The sequence below is a fragment of the Aythya ferina genome (assembly GCF_964211825.1).
Source record: "Aythya ferina genome assembly, chromosome: 3".
In the NCBI taxonomy this organism is placed as follows: Eukaryota; Metazoa; Chordata; class Aves; order Anseriformes; family Anatidae; genus Aythya; species Aythya ferina.
The window spans coordinates 32,244,773-32,270,038 of record NC_140298.1 but is presented as its reverse complement, the minus strand read 5'-3'; the positions used below and the strand labels follow the sequence as shown (position 1 = coordinate 32,270,038).

Below are 25,266 nucleotides of genomic sequence, written 5' to 3'. Positions count from 1 at the left end.
CTACATATTAAATGTAGGTATTACGTCAAGCATTAAAAGGAGGAAGAAGCAGCAAGAACATCTGACTGTTGTCCTGTGCTCACAGCTAGCCCTGCTAATAAAACTGCTAAACCTTCCTGTACACTGAAAGAATACACTTTCTCCAAGAAGTTCACTATGTTAGAGTATTTTATTCTTGCACAAATACCAGTTTATAGTATTTCTATAAGGAGGCTCTCCAGAACACCTTTTTCTTGTTAGATGCTGGGGGATGCTACAGAGTGAGTAGTTCTAAGAAAGCATGTCAATGATTTTTGGTACGCCCATGTTCCTTTTTAAAATTTAAAGGTCTGTTACGCTTGTTTAACTGGGGTGCTGTTATTTAGCGTTACAATTAAAAGGGAAAAAAAGAGCTTGTATTATCATGATTGCTCTTCTCCCCAAAACATTTCATATCCAGCAGCCAATAATATCTGACAGCAAGAGTCCTCTGAAATACTGGAAGTTCCTGGAAGCTTTTCAGAAAGAGGTGGCCAGATAAAGATCACCAATTAACGCCTCAATGAAAGAAATACCTTCCGCCTTTAGCAGACAGAGCAAGAGGACATGCAATGAATACTCTCACCACAGGAAAATCTCAATGGAGGCACAAGCTCTTCCACAGCAAAGAAGTGACTTTGCACTTTATTCTACCACTTTACAGGTTCCCTGAGAGCTAGTAAGATGCAGAGTCCAGCTAGAAGTCTTCCCAAGGCAAGAGCATTCATATCTTTGGTCTACACTGTCAAGGCTGCAAGGAACATAAGATGAAATCACATTGCAGTCTTCACACAGCTTAGTTAATAAGCCAGATGACGAGAGAATTCCCAAGGAAACCAGGTCTTATCTAGCGTAATCAAAAAGAGCCTCACAATTTTCTCTTACACATCCAAGAGGCACTAGTGAATAATCTCCTTCAGTGAGCCAGAACAATAATCTCTTTTAGCTTTTTTGCTAAGATACATGTATATTTAAAAAAGAGCAACGCTTGTTTCAGCTATCGATTTCTACAATGAATTACAATTGACAACATATTTATTTTAATGACTGGAGGATTCAAGCAATACAGAAAAACGACTTGTTCAACCTTTTTAAACTATGCACTTTCACATGTAGAAAATTCAGTATTTTGAAACTGTTTATCGAGTTTGTTTTCCCAATTTACCTTTGAACATGTTAAGTGAAAAAAAGAACATGCTCCTGAGATATAGAACTAAAGAAATAAAAAATGAAAATATTTACATAATTTCAACCACATCTTCCAGCATATCTCACAGAGAATAAGGAGCTTGAGCAGAAAAAAACCACAAAGTTTTTAAAGAGATCTTACGTGCTTTCTTACCATTGACTTTCCCTAAGCCTGGAGCTTTATTTTTCAGTAAAGTCACTTGGATCTGGGGAATGTTTGTGATGTTTGAGTTCAAAACGAACTTGAAGTCCACGTGCCCAACCATACAGGCTTTTGGAAGAACCAGTTCAAAGACATGCTCATCCCAGCTGTTGCTGTCAGGAAACAAGAAAACAATGAGCCACTGTTAAGATTCAGATCAAGCAGACAGCTTTACCCAGTGCATTCTTCATCTATGCATATGTTCTTTAAAAAAAGAAAAAAACTACTTTGTGTTAGTTAACATACACACCAATTTCTAACATAAAAGCCTTTCAAGCTGTGATTGACCACCTTCACTTTGTAAAGAACACTTTAAAAGCCAATTAATAAAATAAGGGAGGGTGAGTCAAAGACTGGATAAAAGCAGCAGTGAAAAGATTCCCTGTTATCTTCGTTACAGTCCTGCTATATACAGTCCATATTACTAAAAATATCAGTTTCTAGAAAAACATTAAACGAAAAAAACCAACACACTAAAAAAGGATCTTTCAGTTGCTGAACAGTATAAAAACATGAAAGTAACTGCGTTGCAATCTTGCAAGTTGGTCTTCTGTACTGGGAAGTGTTAAACATGGTCACTTTTCAGTATTACAACAGCTACATTTAGAATGCTCAAAATACTACTTTCAAAAAAAAAAAAAACCAACAATTTTTATTTTTTAAATACATCTGATAATTTATACAGCATGAGAAGTGCTTCTTACCAAGTATAACACACTTATAACAGATTCCAGGTACACATAAAAAGCTCAGTTTTAACTCCTCCGGTTTACAAACAGAGCATTTGCCCAGTTCCTCCAGTGGCTGGAAATGACTTTACAGAACACATCCATTTAAGAAATTGTAAGCTTTATCTTTAAAAAGCAAGGTGTAATACTTCTCATACACTTGCATGTTCCTACTGTCTGCCTACTTGCATATAAATATATGAATTACTAACACTTTCTATTATACCACAGGTCACAATTGAGATTCTCATAATTATTTAATCTTATGAAACCACATCTACTTAATTTTATGCCACCGAACAAAGAAGAGGAGTTAAAAAGAAGTGTTACAACAAAACAGCAGAGTATATTGCTGAAGTAATTTCTACGTGATACAAAGGGACTACAATTTCAATGCTTTCATTTCTAGTAACATTAAAATGGGATCATAAAATGTATTTTTAAAAATAACTGAAGATATAACAGACGTATTGCCTTTCAGATAACAAAGGTGTTCATAACATGTATCTACACCCTGGTAACCTGCTCTAGTTGGAGATGTCCCTGCCCACAGCAGGTTGATTGGACTAGATGGTCTTCAAGGTCCCTTCCAGCCCAAGCTGTTCTATGATTTATGATCAGAAGAGGCTTAGGAAAAAACTCTAAGACACTGGAGAAGTAATATTTTTTGTTTACTTTTTTTTCTGCTGAAGTAAACAAGATTATTCCTTCAAACTCATTTTGCATATTGTGGAAATTTAGAATTAACCACCAAATCTGCGAATGGTTTCATTCTCCCTTCACTGACTTTTTTGGAAGTTAACCATTTGCCTTCTCTAGCATCCTTTCCACCTCAGCAATGCCAGATGCACTGAGACCTCTGACAACGAAGAGAGAATTCAGGGGCTTCATTGCAATGGCACCAAACAGCAGCCTGTCTCAGAAATGCAGGGCTGGCAAACTAGTAAGCAGGCAGAAAGGCAGCACTATTTATGCTATGGCAGAAAAATTCTAGACCAAGAGGAAACCAGAAGCCAAGAAGCATAAACAGCATTTGCAATTCAGACAAACATGGTACAAACCACACTGTTGTACACCTCTAGTAACTTACCGCTGATCACACAGAAAACCAGCAACGGGACTTCTGAAATTGCATGCCAGCTTCCCAGAAGCAGCAGTATCAGAAATTATTTATTTTGGGGGCTGGCCAAAAACGGACAGTATACAGCTTGTGGCTTTGATTTAAGAAGCAACAGTCGAGAATTTTCAGCTATGGTACAAACTCAGATATGCGAAATAACAAAAAATCATCCTACAACTCCAGGGAAAAGCAAGCATTAACACTAAGACCACATCCGAATCATTCATACCTTTCCTCTGTCCTTTAAGATACTTAGCCCACTACAAAACAGGCAGGTTTTGTTTTTTGTTTTTTTAATGTGTTTTGATATTCCTATGGGGTCATGTAAAAACATGGAGTGAATGAGACATTCAAAGGAACACTCAAAAGCCTTCTGAACTACCAAGTTATATTCTGTTCATCCAGTTCAAAACAAACCTGTGGTACAAGTAGAGAAATGAATACAAATCACTTGGTCTCAGTTGTCTGTTGTACTCAGTGTGTTGGAAGATGCACGCTGCCATACCAAATTAGAACGGCAATTTGCTTACCCTAGAAATATTTTTGAGAGAATTCAGTAGCAGATGCCCTAAAGGAAGTTTTAAGTATCTCTCAAAAGGCACAAAGGGAATAATGACCCTCCATGTAGGTCTCACATTAATCTCCAATAGCAAAGAGATCTTCTCATACCTGTGGCAATGAACAATCTAATGTCATGAATAAAAAAACTCTCCCTTTTAACCAGTTTCTGAATTCCCCATCTCTCTGTTAAGCACATCCTTACATTTGTGTGCAAATTTTCAAAGAAGACAAAAAAATCATGTACTTCCTCATTATTTTCTCAATGTTTCAGTACGTGCACTCCAAATGTAATTTTTCTCTGATAGCCTGAGTTACTTTAACAACTTTTCTCACCTTTGGAACCCTCCTAACTTTACAGTATCTTTTATAAAGAAGAACACATAATCAAGACTATGTTCTAAATGCAAATGCACCATCACTCTTACAACTAACTACGACATGTTTTCCAACACCCCTCTTCATACCTTTTCTAAAACATCTCATCAATGTTTGATCTTCCACAACAACTCCACTTTATGCTGCACATCCATTTCCAGGCAATGACCACTGGAAACCACATGAATAGCTAACTCTTCCTTCCTTCACGTACTTTCAGAGTATCTTCTACACAGACATATTTCCCACATTTCAAAAAAAATCGAGACCAAAAAAAAGGACACTCAGATGTCACTGTTTTAGCAAAAAACCCTAGGAATTCATGTATTTTTGAAAAATAATTCACCCAATTTAACATTCAAGTTAAGATTTTCACTGAATAGGAAACACTGATGTTTAGATGATAATTCATATGGTAAAACAGATTCTGCTTTTTCAGTTTTTCTTTGTTACATAGCCTTTTAAAAGTAACAAAGTAGGAATGAAAAAGTGTAACATAATGACCTTCCCTGAAACACATTTATAGCTTTATTTCCTTCTAGCTACTTGGGAAGCAAAAGAATTACCTCTAGCTATTTGGGAAGCAAAAGAATTACCTTATCAAGTTGCATTACTCATCCATCTAAACCTGTAATCCCGCATCTTGATAAGAATCAGCATAAGACACTCAAAGAAAAGATAAAAGAAGCCTCATATTAAGTCAACAAACCCTGAAATCACAAAGTTTCTTCCCAGATATCTTTTAATTAAAAACTAACTTTGCTCTCAACCTTAAGAACCTATATTTTATCCTACAAAGGGGCTGTAATTTGATCATCTTCTAAATGTGTCATTCGGCAGCTGCTGAAGTTCTCCATTACTAAAACAAAATTTTCAACTTTACCTCTTTACATTCCTATTTTACTTTGCATCAGAAGTAATTCTTTTCTTCTAATTCAACAAATCATATTTTAATTCACTTCAGTAGATTTTTAGTTTTTCAACCGTTGCTGGACACAATAATCAATAGTTGTAACTGGAAGTTGCGGAAGGGCCTCCTTTCCACTTGGCACAGAGTATTTCACTCACGCAAAGCAAAATCACAAGATAAAGACAGCTTTCAAAACCTATAACGTACTGCAAGTTTTTAACCATAGTTTATGAATATTTAAGTTAAAGCAAGTTCAGTTTATGTTAGGTGTCAGCCCTGTAATGCCTGCAACCCTTACCTTCCAGACCTGTTTACCCATCTGAAACGTCTCATTAACGCATGCTAGCTTTCACTTATTTCACACCTTTCTTTCCCTTCCCAATGAACTCTAGCTCCCCTAGTGTCTTTGGGCTTTTGTTTCCATCCAATGAGCATTTAGATTCTGCATTAATATCTAAAACTTAGACATCAGTGGGATGGATGTGTAACAGCTTAACCCAAAACACCTTGTAGTACATTATTACTCACTTCTCTTCAAAAACACACTATACAACTCATATTTAGACTTTGTCTTTCCAAGTATTTTTCAGGAAAAAAAAAAAAAAAAAAACACAACACACATACAAAACTAGCTAAGCTAGGTTTTAACCAACTCCTCAAGGAGACTGCTGTTCCAGCCTCTAAAATCCCAGAAGAGTTCCACGTTCACACACGTGCTGTGTCAGCACAATTCATATCAGTGGAAATATTGCCTACATTTTAGCACAGCAAAGGCACTATATTGGCTCAAGTAAACGTCTCACATATAAACATTTTACTTGACAAGAGCAGATATAAATCCACACTCTATTTTCACATTTTAAGATAAAATGCAACACAATGTGGTTTAGGACAACGACTACATTCATACTGGCACCTATAGCTTGCATTTTCTGACTAAAAAATTGCTAAGAATTTGCGTATACATAAGAGCAAATCAGACTTTTAATAGAACAAGAATACCTAATTCTGGCAAATATGCTTGTCTAATTATATAAGGAAATACAACTTTGGTGTATAAAAATAAACGATTTCAAAATGTGATTTTTCAATTTGTTTCAAAGTCCATTACAGCAACTACAGCATGCAGAGCTTCCTTGCAAACTACGAAATAAGGACGGGTATCTTTGAAAACACGCACTCTTAAACTTGCACACTATTGAAAAACAATTAAATCACGTGAAATTTGTGATTACACCAGCTACACATGCTAGTTAAGCAATACACACGATTCTTCTTTGTACCATTACCCTATTTACCTGTCTGTCTGTAGCTTCCAAGTTCGAGTATGCTGAGCTGCATCTCCATGGTGCTGCTGGTGCAAGTGCTGAGGATGCCTCCTTTGCTGCTGCTCTTGCTGGACTTCTACCCAACAGGGAGGGACAGTGGCTGAAAATCGTGGTGTCAAGGTCTCAAAACGGGTCAGTTCTACCAGGGATGTCAGTGTTTCAAGGGAAAACGGCTGGTCCACCAAAAGATCAACTCCTGAATCATTACAGAACGTATATACTTGTTATACAGATGTATTTATTTCCCAGAACATCCTATAAACAGTTTGAAATATAACCAAACTGCTGTAAGTAAAATTAACGTCTGTGTGACACAAAAATTAAAAAAGTGCTAGCCCTGAAGCTGAAGCCAGTATCCTTTGAAGCTAAGTAATTTGGAATAAGTTTTCTAAGTACTGAGATCTCTGAGCATGCTGTCTGAGATTCAACCAGAAGCATCCCAATAAATAGTTAGCCAGCTACACTTTGATGATATAAAGCTGATTAAAACATTTTTATACCCTTATGGACTCAGAGAAAAAAATAAATACATTCCATGAAAACAGCCACATGGAATTACTATGCAGTCAAAATATTTTTATCACTGTTGTTTAAAACATTGCTTTGGCACCTGCCTATCAATGCAGACTTATTTTATGGTAGATCAGTAGAATGCTTTGGAAGCTCTCAGTTTAGCTTAAAAGAGGAATAAAGGAAAAACAAGCATGCTTTATATAATGCACTGAAAAGACACTGTTCCTAAACAAGTATCTTGTCTTCATATTCAAGTCTTGCCCTGAGGAAACAGGTTCACTGGATAATAATCTAGAGTTCTACAAATAATCAGGTTTCCTCCAACAAAAGCATTGAAAACATCAGGGAAAATAAGATATGCATAATGACCGTTTTCTTAGATTTTGAGCATTTTCTCTTAAAAATACGTTTCAGAAAAAAAACACAACAACTTTTAGTTGTAAAGGAAAACTCAGCACCAAAAGAAATACCACACCCTCAGTGCAGAGTCTGAACCTAGACACTATCTTGCAAAGCAAGCATGAGTGAAATCAGTAACAAGATCACATCCTCTAGCTTGAGAGGAGAAAACACGCACAATTCTTCCAGAAAAGTGAAGAAGCTCAAGATGAGAGACCCAGGGTCAGGCAGAAAATTCACTCATACTGCAGAAGCTGTAACTTCTGCTTTTTAGTCTATGAGGCGCGAAAATGCTAAAAAGATTAAAAATGCCGCAGAAATTTAATTTTAATAATACAGAGAACACTTTCGTTTTATTTATCTTTTACTGCCAAATATGAACCTTATTAACTGTGTGATATTGCAACAAGAACTGAGATCATAGCTCAAACTGTGTATCAGTTCAGTATTTCAATAGATTGGCTTTTTTGCTAATTTGCTCCCCTTCCTCCAAAAGAAACTGTTACAGATTCAGAGCAACCATATACATCAGGCCCTGAAGCTGAAAAATTAAAGACTTAAGTATGTTTGACAGCACTGGAAAATTATCTTCTTTTGCAAAATTACATGATTTTTATTGTACTGTAATAATGAGTTACAGTAAGTTGAAGTACTAGTAGCAAAATAGAAAAGGTGTTTCAAACTGGTTTCAAGTTGCTTCTAAAAAAAAAAAAAAAAAAAAAAAAAAAAAAAAAAGAAGAAGACATATTTTACATTACTTTACCACAAAAACACCCCTTCCCTTAAAAGGAAATTGCAATCAAGATGTATGACCTGGTAGACCTGGTAGTGTTAACACATTTCCTTCTACAACAATACACTTTAAAATGCAGCCAAACTGTAAATGCAACCGTTCCAGAGTGCCTACAGTGGAAAAACAAACATATGAACAAAATACTCGATACAATATGTGCAATAGACAGACAAAAGCTTGTGCTTGTCACTGGGGGTTCTATCCTGACCACAGCTACAGTTTCAGAGAACACCAAAGTGATTTCATAAAAACCGCCTGATGCTGTCTGCCACCAACTGTGACATGGGACATAGGTTAAGGCTTTATGCTCAGTCAGATCAGCCTAGGAGTTCGGTTCCCCAGAAGAAAAAGCCTTCTGTTGAGCTATGTCTGTCTGAATAACATTCACAGAAATGGACAAAAACATTTCTTCTTGACATACCTGGATTAAAAGAGAAGCAACGCTGATGTGATGGATGCTAGGGGCAACGCCTGAGGATGATCCCTATCACTCTGACAGCTTCATTACTTCAGAGGATGTTTGCACAGTCCTAGCAATCACTCACACACAAATTAAGACTCAAGTATTATGGGCACAAATATTGTTAACCCAGGTAGCTCTAAGAACTCTTCAATCTTTTAGGTTCAACCTCCTGCCTAGCCCCTCATTTGGGGGCTGGCTTCCAATGATTATCCAACTTCGCACAGCTTCTAGGAGCTCCGCCTGAGAGCACAGCAGAAGAGTACTCAATTTGTCTGACCGCTGCTGTTTCCAGCATCTCATTGGGAACAAGCACAGACCAAGACCAAGCAACACTACACTCCCTGAATTATATTAGTGCTTAAAGGAAGACCTGCAACTTGTGGGCAATTTAAATGTGTAACTGTTTAGAAGTCCACGCATAAGTAAATCTGTTGCATTAGGTCATATTTCAGCACGGTCTATACTGCAGACTGCATGGAGGACAGTTAAAAAATAAAGAAATAATTTTGCCATCACATTACTGGCAGAATTTAAATGGTAATTATCATCATTTTGATTCATCAGGTTGGTCAAAGTTACCCTCTGAGTGGAAGTCACTTAAATCTGTTGATAAGCTATTGTAAAGAGAATGTACCTAATAAAGCAGATTTATGTCCCGAATATTCACATTCTCTATGAAGCGTTTGCTGCTTTATTTGCCATTACCAGAAGAAAGGTGCAGAAGAAAGCCACAGCCTTCCTTCCCTCATGTATGTACAGCAGTTTATTACTGAGCAGTTTTCAAACTTCAGGAATGGCTCCTTTGCAGAAAGAGGAGCAGCAAGAGAAATTCAGTCCTCAAAGCCATAGTGCAGAGCAGAAGACAGCAACTGCTGTACTGCTGCGTAGAGGTAATCTTACACTGAAAATCAACTTTTCCTTCCCTTTTGATTTCCTTCCTGCTTGCTAAGTAAAATCAGGAACCTTACAAACAGAGCCCAGAACAATGCGTCATAGGGCTGGATGCAAGTCTGATTTTGGGGAGACAGACAGCAAGTAGGCTGGTGACAGTGAAGATGCCATTCATTATCCAGAACCATCCCTGTATTGCCACTCAGTCCCTCCCAGCTTCTCTGTCCTCTGCACCTGCAGTAGGTTAAAACCCACATCACCCACAAAAAAAATAAACATCATTTCTCTGACAGTCATGGCCGCAAGAATAAATTACATTCTACCATTACTTTGCCTTCATACTTCACAGATTCATTTTTTTTTCTAATTTAAGAGTCATCGGTTTCCTGCATAGCCCTACGTCTGTCCCAACAGACATGACCAAAACCTCCAAACTCCAACCCAACTGAAATAATGTGTCTCTATCAACAACAGCTGCAGGTTAAATCAAAATGAAAAACACAACAGTTTTACAGTTCTCTCATCAACAGTTCCCCCAAACAACCACCACCAAAACATCTAGACTATACTTCAGAAACCTCAATATGACTCAAATCTTCCTCGGGCTTAACCAACAAAATTAGATTTGTTAAGTCTTAGTGCCAAATTATTTACAATGAAGCATACTTCATGTGGACTGAGAAAAGATATGAGGGCCCCACAGGAGCTCACATAACCTGCACACACACCATTTTCTCCTACAAGCAGGAGAAGACCCTCCTGTTTTTCAACCTTTTTATGTGACTACTTAAATGAACATTACCTCTCACCAAAGCACTTGGTTTACCCAAGTGGGCCAGGATACTACAAAAGCAAGCAGATGGCAGAACTGGTGAACAAGAACTGCAGTAAAGACCTAAATATCATGTTTAAGCTAAAAATGGAATTTGGACAATTAGAAACAATTGTTTCTTTCAGTCCAAGGGCAAACAGCTTTCCAGGAAGCAAACTGACATGTAAATGACAGCAGATTTTGAGCAAGGCTCAACCTAAATCAACTATGAGAAACAGAAATCCAAGAGTTAATACCTTAAGTTTATTTCACAACAACAACTGCACTCCTTCAAGTATAGACACCATTAACTTCATTGTGTGCAAAAATACTTATCAAATAAACTTTGCAAAGTTTTCTTAAGTAGAGCTGGACGTCGTCTGCAAGAAACTAAGACAACTTTAGATGATGAACATATGATTTTTGTTCCAAATAATCAGTTCAAGCCTATTTAAATTGTGAGGGAAGTTCAGTGTCTGCACAATTACCTGTTTTTTTTCCTTGTTTGCCCTGCTTATGATAACATGCAGTGATTGGAAAAACAATCAGTTACACAAAAGGATTTTTGAGAATTGGGAAGTGCTAAAATGTTACGCTTGTATATAAGCACTGGCAAATATACATAAAAATTACAGAACTCAACCGCAGGGTAATAAAACAAAGTATAAAACAACATGCTATTAAATAACTCACAATCACTTCACCATGCAACTTCCAAGAATAATAAAAGCATTCTAATTAGGTATGTTTAAACATGTACAATTTACCTGTAATGCCTGGACTGGAAGGGTTAGATAAGGGCTTGGCGCCTTCTGAAGACTGTTCTACACTTTTGGAAAGGGATCCATCTACGAGTATATCAGCTTCATCTATGTCATCACAGGTTCCTCCAATCTGAAGGAAATGAAGTTCTCCACCTAAAATCATCACAGACAATGAAAGAAGCAAATTTAGACAGGCATATGGTTAAACTTGATTCATAAGACAAGCTTCCAGACAAAGTGCTACACAATTATGACTACAGTCATAATTATACAGGACCTGGAACATGAAAACTCATTTTGCTTTATTGCTACGACATTTTTCAGGGTGAACTACCAAAACACTAACTTCAGCTGTGAATGTCACAAAGGGAAAGAAAATATTAGGGAAGAGGGGGATAAACGGCAATTAACTAAACAAGTCCCAGTAGAAACCCCGATCATAACGATTGTGATACTTTCCATAACCCAAACCATGAGTTAAACAGAAACTGTTCCACCACGTCAGCTAAGGCCTTCATACTTTGTTTGTACACATTGCATACGTTTCCTTTCCAAGTTTGATATCTGAGAATTGAACAAGTCATTTTCCCGCTGAACTCTCCTAAATAAAGGGCTCTTCATATCTTTTATCAGACTTCGAATAACAACACTGATCAGTACAACAGTCAGAAGGGCAATTCCAAAATATTCAGTGGCCAAAATCTTTTGGTGAAATCCCGAAATCATTCAATGAAGTTGCCCATCATAAATGACAGAACTCATCTGTGCATATCACTGGTGGTAAACAGAGAAATCACTGAGAAAAAAAGTAAGGTCATGGAAAAGTGTTTTTAACCGTTTCAGTAGTCACAAAAATCCCAATTACTGGAATATATATAGAGAAAAAAGAAATCCTGGAAGGCCTTCTATGTTTTTTTTTTTTTTTTTCTCTGAAAATTGATAGCAGAATGCCCTTCAGCACTTGACTCATTATGAAAAACCCTGCTAGTCAAACTGTCCAGGTCAACTGAAACAAACAAACAAACTTGAGATAATGTAGGTAATAAAAATCCAAAATAAAAGCATAATCAGCAGGTCCATGTTTTGCACTGGGGGAGCAGGAGGAAGTGAAACACACAGAGACTAAGGCACAAAGAGAGATGGTGCAAGGTTTTACTGGATCTCAGTAAGAAAGGCCCATTAAAAACACCTTAATAACATTACTGTTTTAACAAGACTGAATAAAAAGAGGACTATTAGAGCTTGAATCACCAAAAAGTAGGAACTGCCCAACACACAGAATTGGTGCTACATGCTGTGGGAAAATCTATCTGGGGGTCAGAGTGATACTGCACGGAAACAGGGTTCTCAGTGTCTGAAGGGACATAAGATTTACTATCCACATTTTTCATTTTATCTCTTTAAAACAGCTATTTTATTAAACCCCTAAGTCATTTGCTGTCGGGCCTTTCTTACAGAGATCCCACGCTAACTCTTCTGCCCTCCACACACCCACCCCGATGCAGAACAGTATGTCAGTAGATGCCAAGAGCAGAGAAAAAAAAGAATAGTTCTAGTAAATAATGCTTAGGGTGAACTTCCTTAAGATTATATTGCTCACAATTATGGCAATTAACATTATATAGCTCACAACCACACAGCAATTTTCTTAAACAATGAGAATTAGGGACATGTTAGGAAACTCAGCTCCGTTTGGTGGTAAGCCAAACCTCAGTTCTTTCCCATTCTGTTTACTGCCCAAAGATCCATGATTTGCATGATCTCAGTGATCAAAACCCGACAATCTCCTGTCCTGGAAATTAGCACAGCCGAGTGAAATGGAAGTTCAGACTGACCCGGGCATTTACCAGTTGTATGGCTCAGAGCAGGAGACAGGGAAGTTGTGGGCTTGTCTAAGGGAACGTTATGCCAAGGTCTACTCAATCTGTAGGTGGTTGGATTTGTTTTGTTTTAACCAACAATCATTTTGGAATTGATAATGCTGGAATTGATCATTAGCTAATGAATTAGCTGCCAATAAATTGCTAATTGGTAATAGTAGCAAGTACTGCTAATTAACAGCAGCATAAAACAGCCTTATGATTTTAGCCACACTACAAGAAGAAGAGCAAGTCCCTGAATTCCTAGAAGACTCCACCACTCTTTGAAGAAAATCTCTGTGCTAAACTTGAAATGTCTCACTTATTTCTTGTTTTTAACACGTTTCTGTAAAAAAAACTTTATCATGAACATCAGCGATACTGTATTAGCCTATAAATTAATTAGTGCCTCTGCAAGCTTTCCAAAACCCGGCGGGTGGCTTTGCTTCTGTGTTACAAAAGAGGTGGTTGTTCTCACAGAACATCTCAGGATGACCTTCTGACGATGCCTGCTTATTTGTTGTAGTGTTACCATAGCTCCTGTAGTCAAGTGCCAGGAAAAAAAATCTGTGCAAAAGTCAATGCTGATTTGTCATCCTTGCTTTATTTATTTATTTGCTTACTTGTTTATTTGAGTTCTTACTTGCTCGTGGTATGTACTACCAGACTGAAAGGGACTCACTCATCTGGTACTTTCTAATTCTAGTAGCAAACATCGTAATTAGTAGTTTACCTGAAGACTTCAATGCTTGTATCACTTTTGGACAGAGATGACAAATGCTTCTGTTGCACCAGCAAGGAGACATAAAGCTTACACTGACTTTCTCAGTGATCATAAAGGAGAATAATTAGAAAACAGTATCACTGTATTTCCTGAAAATAGCAGGTAGAGCATTAAAAACTTGGGTAGAGTCATAGAATCATAGAATATCCCGAGTTGGAAGGGACCCATAAGGATCATCGAGTCCAACTCCTGGCACCACACAGGTCTACCCAAAATGTTAGACCATGTGACTTAGCGCACAGTCCAATCACTTCTTAAATTCAGACAGGCTTGGTGCAGTGACTGCTTCCCTAGGAAGCCTGTTCCAGGGTGTGATCACACTCTCAATGAGGAACCTCTTTCCTCATGTCCAGCCTAAACTTCCCCTGCCTCAGCGTGACACCATTCCTGTGGGTCCCATCACTGGTGATTAAGGAGAATAGGTCAGTGCCTGCCTCTAGTTTAATTCTGAACTGTATTTAAAATCTGTAACTTGCTCAGACTTAAAAACCTGGTGGGTTAGTTACACATATGGAAGGTAAAAATCAGAAATCCATCCAAATGAATCCCAAGCTTCCTTCCATCAAACCAGCGATCAGTTCCAGGAAGGCAGCGTTGGCACAAGTTAGAGGACATGTCAGAGATGAGGCCACTGCAGTCGAAGCCAATCTGATGAAGTGTTTGATACACAGAAGGTATCCTGCATCCTGGCAGGAACTTGGAACAGTGACACAGATGTCGACAGCTATCACAACACAAGCACACAATCAACCAGTACCCCAAAGATAAGGGCATTAAGACCACTAAGCCATACCACAGGCAACTAGCCAATAAACAAGGGTTGGTTCCTACATACCAGTTTGGAACACCTGTAAGATTTCCCCAAGAAAACTTCCCAAAGCCTCGCTCTAACAGAATTTTCTCTATTCTTGGACATTTCAGCTGTAAAATTCCATCCTGGGTCACGAAAAAATAGAATGTGATTGACTAGAGACGAGTGAAAGCTACCATGCCGGGCAAGGAATAATTAAAGGCATTATTATGGGAAAATGGAAAATCAGCTAGCCAGCAGTTCTGTAAAAGAGGTTCTTGTGAGTCATAAGATGAACCCGATTCAGCTTCCTGCTCCAAAGTGCAAACGTCCTAGTGTGTACATGCACAGACAGTATGTACAGAGCACAGTTATTAAACAGAAAAGAAGAATTCCTTTAAAGACATCTGTAGGATTACTGTGGCTGTTTCTGGGTCAAGAAGCATGTGGACCTGAGAAGATCTTTTGGGAAGGGAGAGCAATACTTTTTTTTTTTTCTTCTTTCAAAGCCCCCGAGGGAAGTTTAAAACAACTGAGGTATTGAGCTGATGAAAACAAATGGCTTGAGGTCCCCACTCCCCTTTGTAGGGATCTTTGCCATGTCAATTAAGGATGGCACAACTGACTCCAATCAGCACAGATAATACAGACTAGAGACCAGAAAAAAAGAATTCATCAAGGACATTGTGCATTAGAAGAAATTCTGTGAATAGGCTGTTACCTCTCCAATGCAGAAGAACCTCAAAAACAGGTTGATCTCCTTCTGAAAGGGTATATGTAATTGATCCTGACCTTGAGATGATCTCCTTAGGATCATTTCCAACAATAATTCTGGCAAAAAACCTCAGCCCCTCCCATCCCCATTAGATCCCATTGCCTATGAAGGCAGAAAATTGAAAACACTTGACTGATTCCTCAACTTCAAATATGTTAATGCACAAGGCTGACAAAGCCTAGTGACAGAGACAAATAAGACATTAAAACAAAAACAGAAAAAAAGCTAGAGAGAGTGATAAATACACTCCATACAGCTCAAGAGCAATAAATTTGTTATAACCGAGTGGCACAAGATTTGGTGGCGTTTGTTCTCAAATGTGTGGAAGTGCCATCCAGTTCTGTCAAGCTTGCTACAAGAAATATTATCACATACAACTCATTTTTGACAAGACCAAACTTAGGTCTAAAAATGCACTATTTCCTCGACAAAGGAGAGTGACAAAAACGCAGCACCGCAGGCAAGGACTGGGCAAAATTAGGTACCCAAAACAAATGCCCCAAAACATGGCAAAATAGACATCTAAAGAAAAAAGTGCTTATAGATGAACATATAAAACAACTGCTAAGGTATTAATGTGCAGGATGGGTTACATACAATGTTTGTGGTCTTCTTTAACGTTTCCTTTTTTTTTTTTTTTGAGTAATTTAGAAAAAGACAATATCCACCAGAACTGATCCAATGTACTCCAGAAAACATGACGTGCAAGAAGCTGGTTATGCAACTGCAAATGGAGCTGGGAAGCAACATGGGTAGAAAAGAGGATTGCTAGAATAAAAAAGCAGTAAAGTTCCTCCTTCTTATGATGATAACAAGTAGAAAACTTTCTTCTTCCCACTGCTTTTCCCCAAACTACTTCAATAATTAAACTGAAAACATTAACTACATTAATTTAGGGAACTACTGAAGAATCATTTTTTAAAACAAATCAACCTTGTGTTGAGACTTTTGCTAGATGAAATGCAAAACCAAATACTAACATTTTCAAGGGGATCAATATGGAAATGATTTGCTGCAAAACCTTCACTTGCTATGGATATTTCAAAAGTAGATTTGTGAAAGAATTAGATTGCAAACTTCAGGTGAGCACACTCCAAGAATACTTCACTGACTTGAGTGTTCAAGCACTCAAAAGCCACTATACAGATTTTAGCACTTACTTAATCATACAGTCTGGGTGAAAAGTACTTGCTTTATTTATCATAGCACCACCCTGAAAGTTTCTACTTCTGAGAGCATTTGATTTATTTGAAATGCCACCCCACTTTCCTACTTGATAATATTTCTTGAGAAAGCTTCAAACATTGAAGTTCCTAACATTGGTAGCAATGAAAGACTAAGGAAACAACCCAAAACAAGAAAAGAATATAGTTGAATGCATGCTGTGGACTGTTTACTTAAGCAATCTTTGGTAGGCCTGCAATAGTTAGAAGAAAAATGATTAGATGAAAACAGATTTATGAGTGCGGTGATAACTGTTGCCCTTGAAATTTACCCATCCAAAACAAATTATATCTGGTCCTCTTAAACACCAGATCATAGAGGTCAAGTACCACTGGAAGGCCACTCCACTGCTATGAGCCTGCTGCATAGTTTAATAATAAAGAATATTTTGGATGCTACTGAATTTAAGCCAAGTTTCATATTAATGACACGATGCAAAAATGTTTAACAGCCTCAAGTGATAACAAAGCACTGCTAAGAGGGATATTAACCATAGTTTACCTTGGCCAAGGGTAAGAGAAGAAAGCAAAACACAGAGAGATTAAAACCTATTCTTTGCTTGACAGAACTGGAACCAAGAATATACTTCACCACCTCACCCCAGAGGTCAACTGCAGACACTCCTTCACGGAGAAGCACCTGAGGCTGACACCAAGGTGCAATATTTTTAAGTGGGATAAGAATAATTATTCCCAACCCACAAAGATGATTGACGTCAAATGCAAGTCGAAAACATCTTTACATAAAAACATTCAAAGCCTGAAACACCCATTCACACAAATATATTTTTTTCCAGTTATATCTTAAGGGCAGCTACAGAGAGAATTATGATCTACCAAGGATGCTGGCATGTCAACAAGCATCTTCTGCTGGAACAGGAGAGAGTTGGCTTTTCTACATCCAAAACTTGGAGATGTTCAAGTACCTTCTCCCACCACCTGAGCAAGTAAATAGTAAAGAACATACCGCCCAGCCCATATTCTTGAATGCTTTTCCCATGACCTCCAAGCACTTCCAGTGCATGTTTGTTCAAAAGCATTTACTTAACACGTTCACCTGCGTCACTGCACTGCGAGCTACCTGCTAGGATTAACATTCTCCTTTCGACACCAGTCTTCCTTACACGGTCTGACTGCAGCCACATCCCCTACATGGTAGTTAAGACAGAAGAGCAAAGACTGTGAAGGGATTTTGGAAGAAGCCTAAGAAAACTGCACTTCAGATAAAATAATGAAAAATCTTTTTGGCCATCTGGCAGATAAGCAAGCAATTTGACCCACTTACAGTAGCAGGATTAAAGGACTGAACGCAAATTAAGGGAAATCTATTCCTTACATTGTCACTCAAATATACACCTAGATATAGAATGGAAGAAGTTAAATAAATAGTTGAGCTTTTTGGTTTGCTCTTTCTTTTAGTATTTCTGAGTTTTCTAGAGTACTGTTATTTATATTTCAGATCATTCTTTAAAAAGCTCCAAATTTCAGCATGAAGGACTCAAAGGTTTCAGATGTATCTTGTATCAGATCCTGAAATACAGACTTCTAATGAATATTGGTCCCTAAACATTTGTGATGACTTTGTACTTAATTTCTCAAAAGAGAAAAAACTATACAAGCAGAAGTGACCAAAATGCAAAATACATATATACATGTGTGTATATATATATATATATATATAAATTGAAAACTTCTAAAGATATTTAAACAACCAAAATATTTTTGAAATTCATTTTAAAATGGTTGCAGAACAAAAAAAAACAACACAAAACAAGTTCTAAATAGAGGCACAGTGGGTGTAAATCAAAGGCAAGAATAATCAATGAATAAAAAATTGAAGAGTTATTGAAATACTACATTCAAAAGGGGAAAATTGATGGCAGAGGAACAAATGCCTGTGTTTTTTTTTGCAGGACCACAGAACAAAAAGGAAATCCCAGTCATCTTAAAGGCAGCAAGAACAAAAGAACTTGCAGGCGAAGGTATTTATAAATTACTAAATGGACACTATAGCACTCTCAGAAAAAAAAAAAAAAAAAGAAAAAAAAAAGAAAGAGGTTTTTACTGAAAAAGTAGAATGATGTGCTTGCCTATTATGAGTAAGACAAACTCCAGTCAGTAACAGAAGTGGTAATTATAAAGGCAGAAGAGACAAATACTCCTACACACACAGAATAAATGCTCCCAGATCAACAGACCTGCGTCTTGCATCCAAGGTCCCAAAACAGGTTTAGATAATACCAAACTCAACAAGAACATCATTACCATACACGCTAACACTGGATGGGAAAAAAGCATGCACATGAACAGCAAGCCCTTTAACTTCTGTCATTAGCCTTAAACACAAGACAGACAGAATAGATTTCATGTGAGAATTAACTGAATAGCAGTACCATCCTGTGGGAAAATGCTTAGCAAGGTTGTTTTTATATGGGATTTGATGTTTGACCAGTAGAGGTAAAAACATGACATGTATTATATTTTTATAAATATAATTTTACATATGAAATATCTACATGATACATATAGTTTTCAAAAGCAATTAATCTTTGGGTTAGAGTTCCGTTTTAACTAGGAAAAAATGTGCATTATTAAATAAAGCTCAAACAGTTTATTAGCTGTTTCTACTAAAAGAGGACAATGTAATAAATCCAAATGTTTCCATTGGCAATCTGTACATATCAATACTAGTTGCTAATACTCAATGCATTCAACCGTATTAAAGAAGTAAATATAAAGTTTCCAGTGCCAAAACTCACAGCAGGTATATGATAAATACAGAGTCCTTAGCAGACAAAATTTTTACAATAAACTAGACTATCGGAAAAAACAAGTAGGACTGATTTAACAGCCACTCATCTGAAGACTACCTAATTAACATGATGCGACCAAGAAAGGTGTAAACGTGACAACTGAAATTCTAGTGGAGGTAAAGTTCAACATGGTATCGGTAGGAGTTCCTCTGTAATGTGTGAACCATCCCGTCAGCTTAGCACTTAAAGAGACTAAGCATTTCCACGGTAGCTGCATTCGAGTGCAGGAGAGCTAGATGGGACATTGGCATACAGAGAAATTCTGGGTTGTAGGGACAGGTTCATCTCTTCTCCTGTGAAGCAGCAATCAGCTGGACTTCAGTTAGACTCCTCGCCCACCTGCCCTTTACCCCCAAAATGTACTGTGTTTCTTAAAAATGATTTAACAATCCCACATACATGGTCCTGGCTCTCAGAGCCAAGACAGAATAATTCCAATTGCAAAAAGGCCTAAACAGAACCAGCAGCCCTGTCTGAAAGAAGACAATCTTATTAACTTGTCACTGGATTGAGGTACAAAAGCATCACCTTCTCTGCTCTCTAGAATATCTCCAACACTTACAGAAAACATTTTTCTGAAACATCTATCTCCAGCACAGAAATAATTACATTAAAAAAATCCTTTTGTTTTGGATTTAAGCAGATCTGTGACGCTACAACAACAACATTAACCAATACGCAACCAGGACATACCCAAGAGTAATCCCCATTTTAGACATGAAAATCCACATTTAAGAGGAGGAATGGAGCTCATGTTCTCTAGAACAAAAGTAAACTGTAGGTAAATTCAATGGCATTTGCCTATTACTATCTTGAAATTTATAGCCTGCCATCTAACATTCTATAATACAATCCAAACATGGCAATATAAAGCATTAAAAAACATATTAAAAAGAGTCTTACCTTTGGTGCATGCACATAATCTGTCTGTGCCCGAACAGTATATCACAGAGACAAACATATCTGGTTCCTCAGTGCCCTCTTTTTTAGGTGGCTCCACTTTGGCCAGAATTTCGAAGTTCGAAAGATCTAGTATTTTTACATATCCTCCCTGAGTAGTTATTACCAGGTGCCCAAGAGTGGAAATCTCAGATCTTCTCTCTCTCCCATTGCCATTTTTAGAAGTTAATTGCATTTCCTCTACAGGCTCCTCACAGTCATCCTCTCGATTATCCAATATATCTGGTGGGAGCAAAATCATTGAGGTAATTGTGTCTTGGGGGTCTTTGATATGCTGGATTTTTACTGGTTCCTCCTCTAGAGTAACTATTCTAGTGGCATAATTCATTTTATAAAGCACTAGGTATCCACCGCTAACACTTCTCTGTTCAGGCTGAATTATTAAAGGAGTTGTTGGTACATCTGCTGGTGACTCATGTTGGATTACATCGATACTTGTGCCATTCACTACAGCAAGACTTGATTCTATTTCACCCTTCCTTCTATTACATAGTGCCGAGTTTAATTTATTTAAATTATTCAAGGCCTCTACTTGATTTATTGCACTCAGAGATTCGACAGGACAAGTCCGCAGTCCTACTAACAAATGAACTCCATCTGCACAAGGAGTGATTGAATCTACACACAGGTTCTCCTCCTCTGCAAACTTTGGCAGACGCAGGCACTGAACCAAAGTCCCAGGCTTGGGAACCATAGAGCTCCACTTGTCCGAGTCCGGAGAAGTTAGGTTGGCCGCAGCATCTGCAAACTGCTGAATGTAAGTCACAGGGGGATCCTGTAACAGCAACTGTTCCTGACTGTCCAGCTCCATTTCAATGATCTGTGGAACTGTGAAACCATCATCATGCATACTTTTACTCATAATATTGTTCATCTGTGAAAAAAGTTTTCCTGCTTTTTCATCAGACTCCTTAATGCTGTATAGCAGCAATACAGGTAAAGTCCTCCTTACCAGAGGGGAATTCAGTTCTGAGTTAGTGCAGGATTCATTGTCAGTTGATCCCTGTTCCGAGACACTCTCACCTCGAGTCCTGCTTAAGCCATCCAGTGACCGCTGAGAGTTACTGCTAACAGGAGAGGTAGCGGGTGATTTGTATGTTAAGAGACCTCCAGCTAATAAACAAGGAAAGGGAATGTTGTGTTGTTCCAGATGTTTTTCCTTCATCTTTTCGCTCTTACAGTTGGCCAAGCAGGGATTTGCACCGAGTTCTTCTAGATCCTTAACCGTGTCTTCCAGAACATTTGCAACAATTTCCCACTGCAGTTTCTCAGGTTGCTGAAGAATGCTGAGAGCTGTTATATCAAGGCTGACTTCCATAGTTTCTTTTTGTGATGTATGCCCTTTAAACAGAAATGATTAATGTAGTATATGTTTCAAAATAAAAAGGAATCGCATTACATTTATTATGGACTTATTCTCATAATTAAGGAAAAGTTTCTGCTCTACAGTTTCAGTATGTTGTAACATTCTGTAAGATCAAGACTTGTTAGGCATGAAACAAGAGAAAAGGTCTAGAAACATTCTTTCCACATAGGCTAATGGTTCTCCCAATTTTATCAACAAGAGTGAAAGTAAAGAAAACAGGACAATAGCTCTCCTGGTAAACAGTAAGATCTTTTCAACAATTATTTTACACAGGTTAGACCACCACACTAAAACCCAACCAATCCAGTCGATTAATTTCATGTTCCACCCTGTACCACCCCTCTTCCTAGCCAGCCCAGCACCATGTACAATCTCCAGCTCAGCAGATTCATTCTCCACTCTCAGCTGTAAAACACTTAATTTTACTCTGAAGTTTGAGTTACCACCACGTAACAGACAATATGAAGAGCTCGCTCAGCTGCTATAAAACACAACAGTGTTCAGATAGGCATGATGAAATTAAACAGCACTGCAAGAATAACAGTGAATCAGAAGAGTTCAATTAAGTAATGCAAAAATTTAATTGATTACAAAGGAAAAATCCAGCAGAGACTGAAGCATAAATGATAAAGCATCATCTTCATAAATACTTGCATTGAAAAAAAATGTCTTTTCCCTTGTGTGTATGCACATGCACATGTTCTTTACTTCCTTCCCTGCTGCTTTTGATTAAGCAGCGTAAACGAACTATGAAAAGCAAGCATGCAATCGTCCCACCCATCAAAATTTCTGATTAAACCTCTAAGAAAATAATGCAAACACCATATATAGCTTTGTACTGCTTCCATTTGAAAACTTTCTTCAGGATGAGAAAAAAAATAAATTTCTATCAGAATCCATACATACAGAGAAACAATCAAGATAGAGGAACTTTCTTTAGCAGTCCTCTGAATTTAAAGGGTTTTGTGCAGCTCTGATTTGTTCCTGTTCTAAGTAAGTTCCTTTAACTTGGTTTGTGTGTTTTATTGACAGCAAGATAAGCAATGCTTGTTGTCAAATAAGACATTTATTAACCAAAGTGATTTTTTTTTCTCTCTCCTGTATCTACTCTCTTCCACCACACAAATAATGACTTAACTATTGGCACTGTTTCAGGTCATTTTTTTCTTCCTCCCCCCCAAATACTATGAATATATATCCTTTGCTTTTGACAGGGATTTCTTAAGAGCCTGAGAAAAACAATTTTCTTTCTGATTTCTAAAGTACTATACAGAGCAAATATAACCTACCTGTTACAGATTCTGATCTGGAATGCTCTTCACTGTCCGAATCCTCCAGTAGGTCATCACTGAAAAAAAATTTATGAATGACACCATGTACACTGTCGCTGCATTCCTATTTTTCAATAAATTAGGAAAAAAAAGGGTAAAGAGAATCAAATGTTGGTTATTATCCTGCGTTTCTTTTAGTCAGTATTGTATATCCATTGCTGGATGTCAGACAAACATCATGATTTTTTTCCTCAGTAATTGAGGCAGCAGACCGGTTTGCAATTTGCCTCATTCTACTATTGTATTCCCCATAATTCAGACATAAATTGAATGAAAACGAAAGCCAGTTCTCAGAAATCTTTCAGACAAACCACAAAAGCAAACAAACATTCAATACTTAGAAAAAACGATGACACCTTCTTCAAAAGTTCCTCAAAATAATATCTGAAAGGTGGAGCTGCCAGACTGGTTTCCAATTCTACCAAGCAATTTTGTGCCTAGCCCAGAAGCTGTCATGGTTCAGGGTAGTCCCGTTCCACTCACATGTACTGACTTTCTCCCACAGCACAGCAGCTACCAACAACCATTTATGAGCATTCATTCCATGGTTCAAAATACCTGAATGAATTTTGACTTCCTCAGAGCCCCTTCCTTAAAGAAACAACATACAAACACCACGTTGTTAAAAAAAAAAAAATACTACCAGATGAGTCATGTTTTCACAAAAGCAGTTTCTGGTCAAGATCCCTCTTGAAGAGAAATAGGCCATTCAGTAGTTCTAAGAATATATGAAGCTTTAACCCATCTGGCTTTCCTAATAGAAGAAAATGATTTGCTATTCCGAGACCTTTTCATACAGAAAGTACAGCAGTGCCTTTGCACCTTCGGGTATAACAACTCTCAGTACCAGTCAGATTCCCACATTTCAACAAACCGGATGCTTTCTCCTCAGGCCCAAGAAAGAGAGTCTTTTTAAATTCAAACCTGATCAACCTTCACTTAAAGACAGCAATGATTCAATTCTTCATCACCCAGCTTCCCCTTGGGTGGGAAAGTGATAGCAAACTTCATGAAGATTGAGTAGAGTGGAAGATGCCTAGTCTTGAGTAGCACCATTGTACTATCCATTAACCACCGATTAAAAACAGCTTAATTCTTTAACTCTCAAGGAGTTTACAGCCCTAAAGCTACAGTAAGAGCCTAAGTTTCAGCAGCTGTTAGTAATGATTGGCTGTTAGGCCTATAGGCAGCATCCCCTAATGCTGCCCATGTTTCTACATATGCTCTTCAAAACAGCAAGCTTCATATTTGCTCTTCAGTACTGTAGGAATCACACCAAACTTTAAAAAAAAAAAAAAAAAGTATACTCCTGTGTGTGCAGCAGCACTGTTACTTTCTGATACTGCTTTTTAAGAAGAAACATTCAAAAAAAAATAACCCACAACTTTCGTCCTGAGATTTCCTGTAATGATTCACTCTTTTCTTTGAGTTTTATTAATATGTATTTCCAGTATCAAACTGTAAGAAGCATAAATGAAAGAATATTGCTTATTCTCACATGGAACTAAGTGTCAGCATATACTCTAACTTGTTTAAAAGCTTGTGACAGGACTGTCTCATTGTCTGTATATATGTGTTAAAAGTACAAATGAAAGCAATTCCTACCACATCCACGTAATTTATTTTCAGAATAACATAAGCAGAAACTAAGGAGAAGCAATCAGAGAAAACAAACAAACAAACAAACAACAAACACAAACATTCTAAAAGCCTGCAAGTACCCTTCACTTTCAAAACCTGAAATACATAATCCAAAATTAAAATGAAAAGCTATTCCTGAACTTGTATTCCTTGCTCTTTTCTGTCTCTGGAGCATCAGCATAGAGCAACAATAAGATTTGGTATCTCTATTAGTGGAAATTAAATACCTGAAACAGTGGAACTAAAATGGAACTAGCTTTAAAGATGGATTTTTTTTTCAATTGTTGAATTGTGTACAGACACAAAAGAATTAAAATCTCAAAAAAAACCCACAGATACTGATGTTACATTTCACGAAACATGACTTAACGGAACAGCATTTACCATTTACAAAGCAGAATTTCTCATTGCTATTTTTTTTTTTTTTTTAGTGGCATACCTGTCTCCTTCTAATTTTGGTATATCTGAGCAGCTAGATGAATCTTCTAGCCATGCTAGTGTTGGTCTCCTTGAGTCAACCCCTGAGCTCTGTTCTCCTGATAACATAAGTTGCTGCACAATAGCTGGATCATATGCATTGATCTCAAATTTTAAGTGGACCTGAGAAACAACAAAAAGCAGAAGAGATCTTTGACATGTATCAAGACATTCTTAATCAGA

At 37.5% G+C, this 25,266-nt stretch overlaps 1 protein-coding gene across 7 annotated transcripts in view; it reads right to left on the bottom strand.

Annotated features, from left to right (window-relative positions):
• Positions 1-25,266, bottom strand: part of BIRC6 (baculoviral IAP repeat containing 6) — a 174,718-nt gene that overhangs the window by 127,809 nt on the left and 21,643 nt on the right. For all 7 annotated transcript variants that reach the window (XM_084512715.1, XM_084512709.1, XM_084512713.1 and 4 more), the window contains exons 8-13: positions 25,046-25,206; positions 22,924-22,982; positions 20,212-21,609; positions 11,068-11,217; positions 6,401-6,626; positions 1,361-1,521 (exon numbers count right to left, since the gene is read on the bottom strand). In XM_084512715.1, coding sequence (XP_084368841.1) covers positions 1,361-1,521; positions 6,401-6,626; positions 11,068-11,217; positions 20,212-21,609; positions 22,924-22,982; positions 25,046-25,206 — 2,155 coding nt within the window. The remainder of the gene's footprint in view (positions 1-1,360; positions 1,522-6,400; positions 6,627-11,067; positions 11,218-20,211; positions 21,610-22,923; positions 22,983-25,045; positions 25,207-25,266) is intronic.